General features: G+C 36.3%; 1 protein-coding gene across 2 annotated transcripts; it reads left to right on the forward strand.

Moving 5' to 3' along the window:
• Window positions 1–1,179: 1,179 nt before the first annotated feature.
• LOC106305019 (lipid phosphate phosphatase 2-like) lies at window positions 1,180–2,007 on the forward strand. 2 transcript variants are annotated; one of them, XM_013741398.1, is made up of 4 exons: window positions 1,180–1,222; window positions 1,304–1,356; window positions 1,434–1,543; window positions 1,631–2,007. In XM_013741398.1, the coding sequence occupies exons 2-4, from the start codon at window positions 1,338–1,340 to the stop codon at window positions 1,757–1,759; spliced, it is 258 nt and encodes an 85-aa protein (XP_013596852.1). In that variant the 5' UTR covers window positions 1,180–1,222; window positions 1,304–1,337; the 3' UTR covers window positions 1,760–2,007. The 2 variants fall into 2 exon arrangements, with proteins under 2 accessions (XP_013596852.1, XP_013596851.1); XM_013741397.1 differs by lacking the exon at window positions 1,180–1,222 and having other exon boundaries at window positions 1,235–1,543.
• The last annotated feature ends 4,999 nt before the right edge of the window (window positions 2,008–7,006 follow it).

Genomic DNA, 7,006 nt, shown 5'->3' on the forward strand with positions numbered 1-7,006 from the left:
TTAAAATTTTAAAAATGCAACCCGAAAATGGGAATAATAGTTTCGATTACAAGACTGGTTCGAACAAAATAGCTACTTTCAGAAATTTCTTATCTAGTTTCGCTAAACTCATATTGAAAGTACAAAATGAGTCTGTTACAGAGAGTAATACATAGAAGTACAATGTTCTTTTTTATTTCACAAAGTACTACAACAGGATTCCAATGAAGGTTTATCTTTACATAGATAAAGTGTCTTTCTAGCTCTCTTCCGAGTTGACTAACATGTCACACTCCAGATAGAGACACTAGCCTAACACATTCCTAGATCAAACTAACTCAAGAACCCCTCTGACCCTCTCAGGACCCCTAGCTCTTATGTTTTGTATCTACTCTAATTCAACACCAAAGCTCTTATGCTTACGGCCTTCTCTTGAGGTGGTACATATCCCAAGACACGTCTCTGTCTACTTATACATGTAGACTTCATGGCTTATCCTTGCCAACTTCTCAAAGAAGAGATATTCACAAATCTTCTTTTATGGAATATTTCCAAAACTTCTTCAAAGCCTTTTGGAAATCTTCCCTTGATGATTTACCCTTCTCCAAGGTAAATCATAACTTCCTTAGCCTCCAAGTATCTTGTAGTTTAGCTCTACCTCGGCTCCAAGTCCAGTCTTCAAGTCAGCTACACAGCTTCACTTCACGTAGCACTTCTTGTACGACTTCATGTAGTACTTCACGACTGGTACATGGACACCTCGAGGAGTTGTTTTTCTTCAGCTTCTAAAACTCAGTCGTCACTGCACTAACAATCTCCCCCTTGATGATTGAGCTTTAGAATACACTACAAAAAAGTCTACATTGATAGCACATTTTTATAGCACGTTTTACTAAACTGCTATCGTAGATGATCAAGGAATTTTTATATTATATCATAGCGTTAGATAAATGCTATAGTATAATTAAACGCTACGATAAAGTTTCAACAAGCTGGAACCTAAAACTAAATTTTACCTTAATGAAAATCACTAAACTAATCATTATCCTTCTCCTAACTCTCATTTTCCCACCCTCAACTCTCACCTAAACCACCTAAACCCTATCTTTGTTATTCCCTTTCCTTTCTAGGGTCTGAGTCTGAGACACGAGTGCACAAAAAAAGAAAAAAAACTATTGGATCACCTTTTATATATTCTTTGAACTGTAAGGAAGCTGCACAGCTTCAGGCATGCCTTGATGCGGTATGTATGTCCTTGCCATCTTTCTAACAGTTGTTCATAAGATGGACTTAACATGGAACTCTTAAACGTAATAACTCTCAGGTGATGCAATGACTTGCCAAATCAATAGCTTGGGATGGTGAAGGCAGTAACATGTCTGATATTGATAACGATTTGATGTTTCAGATTCTTTGCAGTTCTTTACTTATGAGGTGTGTTCTTGTGTTTTCAGGTCTGTTGTTTTGTGTGCTCGTTACTGGTGTCATAACGGATGCTATTAAGGATGCTGTAAGTCGGCCTCGTCCTGGCTTCTTTTGGCGTTGTTTCCCTGATGGTAGAGGGGTAAGCAGCTCATCATTGCTCTTATTAACACCCTGGATACTCTCTATCTAGATGATTGAATTGTTGTGATTCTCCATAAATTTGTAGTTCTTTGACAATGTCAAAAAGGATGTTCTGTGTATTGGAGATAAAGACGTGGTCAAGGAGGGACACAAGAGCTTCCCCAACCCCAAACGTCTTGTTAGTTTTTATCTTTTTGGGTCTGTTGTGCCATGAGACAACTTATCTAATCGTGTAATTCAATGTCATTAGGATAAGGGTTCTCTGTATTTTCAGGAAGAGGAAGATGAGGTTTTCTGTTATATTAGTTGGCCTTTGTATGTAATTGCTTGCAGGGTTAGAGGCACGGATGGGTTAAGGCACGGATGGGAGTTGTAATATGTATTGCAAGTTGATGTATATTTTAGATGATATAAGAAATAATATATGTTTTATAAAATGAATGAAATATAAACTTTTATTTATAGATCTGTTGTTTGTGAGAAATCTTTATTTAATATTTCATCATAAAATTCAAAGACAACATAACAAGAATATGATTAAAAAAAAAAATCTAACACTAATATACCTCAAACCATCTATCCTAAAGCTCTAAACCCTAAACATACCCTAAACCTAACTACATACTTCAAACCCTCTATCCTAAATATAAATTTCAAGAATAATATTTTAAAGCTTAAATTTAAATATAAAATTCTAAATTTAATCATTTTTGAAATTTAATCTCAAATTATATACTTATTCCCAAATTCCAAAACCATAATTTTATACGTTAAACTCTTTTCATAAACCATATTCATTTCATATACCCTAAACCCTAATGTTTTAAAAATCTAAACCTCAAACTTATAATAAAATATAAAAAATAAAACTCCAAGTATATTCTAAAACTCAAACCATATATTTAATTCTAAATCTCAACCTTAAACCCTAAACCACATACCTCACATTAACCTATATCATAAAACATTAAATATTAATTTTAAATAAAATTAATCTTCTATCTTTTCGTAATGAACTTTATTAGTTTATTTTTCAATAATTTTATCCTAAATTTTAACTTAATTACAATTATATTTACACATTACAATAGTTGCCAAGAACAAAAGAAGAGAAACTACAATAACAAAGAAGTAAAAAAAAAACAAAAATAGAAATAGAAAAAGCCTCGACCAATGAGGGTGAATGGTGAGGATTACTAAAGTATTAATCTCCACCGTTGATTGATCTCAATCCAATGGATATAATTAATCGATTTTTTTCTTTTCTTATTAACTTCCTGCTATCTCTCTCTCTTCCTCTTCCTCCCCGTCTTGTATGTTTGCAGAATTTGTTCTCTCTTTTTCTAATCTTAGTCTCTTCATTCCTTTAATTGTCCGATTATATTTTCTAATCTGCGCACTGTGTGCTCAACAAAGAAGCTGTTGAAGGTCGATGGTGAAGGTCCTTTGTTTCCAAGACTGAGATGTAGAAGGTTCTTCACTTTCTCTTGCCCTTAAACTGTTCGATAATTGCAATGGAACATTACTTTAAAGTGTGGAACATTTTCTTCTTGTGGCTGCAGATTGAGATGAGTCAATTGGATTGAGATATCATCACCAGCACTGGTCATCATCAGATTGAGATGCGTCATTTGGAGACAGAATAGAGTAAGACATCGAGAAGAAAGAGGCAAAGGAGGAGGGAGGCGACAACAACATACAGATTAGGGTTTAGAGTTAATTAGGGTGTTCTGGTTTACTTAGTTTTTTTAATTCTGGTTTAGAGTTAATTAGGGAGGCGACAACAACATACAGGTTAGGTTTAGAGTTAATTAGGGTTAATTACTAAACCAATTTGTAACCGTAAACCAATGTAATTGTAAACCAATGTAATTGTAAACCAAAATTCAATTTATAAAAATACCAATTTATTATTTTTAGTCAACTTAACCGATTTAATTATAAATTAGTTCTAATTTATGTTTTAAAAAGAAATTAAATATACATTCCAGATAATTTTTATATATATATATATATATAAATTCAATGGCACTGAAAATGTATTATCAAGATTCATAGATAAATGCTATTATAATCTTCATTCTATAATAGCAAACTATAAATGTTATGGTAAAAGGTAATAACATCATACGAGTATTGCTATGATATGTGTATATTTCATAGCATTCCAAAAAAAAGCTATCGTAGAAGGGGTACCTATGATGGTTGCCGTATACATAGCATTTATGAATTCGCTATCAAACATCTAATATAGCATATTTTCAGCGCTAACAATGTACATATTTCTTGTAGTGATACATCACCCATACACTGCTTCGGCGCTCAGACACTGCTTCAGCTCAACCACCATGCTTCAGCTCAACCACCATGCTTCCTGGTGTACTCTGTCTTCAGTCTTCCCTCTTGCCTTCAGGATCACACCAGTAACTTAGGTGACCTGCCAATTGAAGGTGCAAGACGAGTCTGTTACAGAGAGTAATACATACAAGTACAATGCTCTTTTTTATTTCACAAAGTACTATAACATGATTACAATGAAGGTTTATCTTTACATAGATAAAGTGCCTTACTAGCTCTCTTCCGAGTAATCCGAACGGGGTGATTAGCTATATTCGGACGATTGTGCGGAACAGTTCGAAAACTTGGATTTTATTTTTATATTTCTAAGTTCAAAATCAATTAATATAGGATAGATATAGAAGTTTAAGGTGTAAACAATAATTAAAAAGCAATAGTTTGAAGGATTCTATGAAAATTTTAATGGTGGCCGCGAAAAAATTGCAAAAATAGTAAACCCTTAAATTGTTCCGAGTAAGACTATTACCTTGTTGCAAATCGTAAATAAAAGGAGCAAAATGAAATCCCTTTTAGTTTCGAACACAGGACGTGTTGTTGTTTGAACATGTCAGCTTCTACCAGACCGCACGCATTCTTTTTAAAAAAATTATATAAATAATTAAAATTTTAAAAATGCAACCCGAAAATGGGAATAATAGTTTCGATTACAAGACTGGTTCGAACAAAATAGCTACTTTCAGAAATTTCTTATCTAGTTTCGCTAAACTCATATTGAAAGTACAAAATGAGTCTGTTACAGAGAGTAATACATAGAAGTACAATGTTCTTTTTTATTTCACAAAGTACTACAACAGGATTCCAATGAAGGTTTATCTTTACATAGATAAAGTGTCTTTCTAGCTCTCTTCCGAGTTGACTAACATGTCACACTCCAGACAGAGACACTAGCCTAACACGTTCCTAGATCAAACTAACCCAAGAACCCCTCTGACCCCCTCATGACCCCTAGCCCTTATGTTTTGTGTCTACTCTAATTCAACACCAAAATCCTTATGCTTACGACCTTCTCTTGAGGTGATACCTATCCCAAGGCACGTCTCTGTCTACTTATACATGTAGACTTCGTGGCTTATCCTTCCCAACTTCTCAAGGAAGAGATATTCACAAATTTTCCTTTATGGAATATTTCCAAAACTTCTTCAAAGCCTTTTGGAAATCTTCCCTTGATGATTTACCCTTCTCCAGGGTAAATCATAGCTTGCTTAGCCTCCAAGTATCTTGTAGTTTAGCTCTACGTCGACTCCAAGTCCAGTCTTCAAGTCAGTTACACAGCTTCACTTCATGTAGCACTTCTTGTACGACTCCGTGTAGTACTTCACGACTGGTAGATGGACACCTTGAGGAGATGTTTTTCTTCAGCTTCTAAAACTCAGTCGTCACTGCACTAACACATATCCCGAAACCGGATTTTAAATCTTTGAGAATCAGTTGCCGTTCGAACCTTCAACAAGAACCATGAGGAGGAGAGGTTCACTTTGTTTCCTCGGTTGCTGGGATCTACTCACATCGTCACTAAATGTATCTAGTTCCGATGGATTTACTAGTCTTAATATCTAGACTATCACTAAAGCACAAGTGAACACAGAGACAGAACAGTGCTTACCAAGAAGACCTTGATTGCCTCTTTGTAAAATTTCCGCTACATCGCTAAAGCCACACACAAACAAAGACCACGAGGGCACCTCTGCCAATGACGAAATGCATAAACACGGGCACAAGATGGCAGCCACTTTTGACCCAGAGATAGCTCCATACCCGCATAAAAAGGATAGATATCAACACTACCATGAGATTCAAGGTGAATCCACAGAACTGGGATGTCGTGCTTTGCCTTGAGGTGTCACCGAGGAGACATAGAGAAAAATGAAAAACTGAAACAATTGCAATCCTCGCCACACGCCGACTTCGAGGACCAAAATCATATATCAATATGACATTTAAAAGTTAAAACCGGTGACATCGATAACCAAGAAAATCTAGAGCTAGAAACACATTGGAAAGAGAGAACAATGACCTCACCGATGAAAGCTGAAACCAAAAGCCGAGAAGTGAAAAATGCAAATGAGAGGAGGAGTCAGCAACACCTCAGAGGAGCCATCGATAACTCCAACCGACATTGTATTGTCCCTTCACTCCATGCGCCACCACCATTGACACCAACACATGCCAGCTTTGCAAGCTAAGCACGATCACGAGCTAAACTGAACCTCCGAAGCTCCCATGGAAAAAGATGAAAGGGCTTGACTCTCCAAGTGACAAAGGAGAGGCGAGGAGACCCACAACCACTGCCACTCATATACATAATGGGAGAAGCAGAGACAACACCTGAGAACCGGATCTGGAGATAAAACCGAACAAACACCTCCACGCACCACCAACCCTCCAACCGGCTTAAGGGACCGATTTCAAAAGCCAAGCCGACTTCGCCACGAAAAACCATACCACACACCACCTTCAAACTCCATCACTACAAGAAAACACAAGCTTAACGACGAAAATTAACGAGGAAAAGTAATCCTCGTAAAATTACGTCGAGTTTACGAGGAAATTACGTGGAAAAATAAAATCAGCGTTTTTTCCTCGTAAATTAACGACGAAACCGTTTCATCGTAAAGTCGGTGTAAAGTGACGTGGCGACGTAAAATTAGCGTGTTCTTTACGAGGAAATAATTTACGTGTACTTAGCGAGGAAATTTTAGTTTTAACACGTTTTTTTTCCGGCCACCTAACTAATTTTCTTCGTAAATTCCTAGGAAAATTACAACTACCGGATTCGAAAGTTTCCTATAAATATGGACGTTTTAACATCATTTTAAACACACCAAAAAACAAAAACGTGAAAGAAAAAAAATGGAGGGCTCCGGGAATATTTTCTAGTTGCGGAAGTGGATGTATATGCATAGAGATGCTAACGGGAGAGTGACGAAAGAATACCTTGTGGGGCTGGAGACATTTATGCATCAAGCAGATTCGACACCGCTCGCCCAAGAATGTGGTAAGATGTTCTGTCCTTGTCGGAAATGCAGCAATTCGAAATTGGCAAACCGTGAAAATGTTTGGAAGCATTTAATAAATAGAGGTTTCACGCCAAATTACTATATCT

This window comes from Brassica oleracea, chromosome C7, assembly GCF_000695525.1.
Source record: "Brassica oleracea var. oleracea cultivar TO1000 chromosome C7, BOL, whole genome shotgun sequence".
Lineage (NCBI taxonomy): Eukaryota > Viridiplantae > Streptophyta > Magnoliopsida > Brassicales > Brassicaceae > Brassica > Brassica oleracea.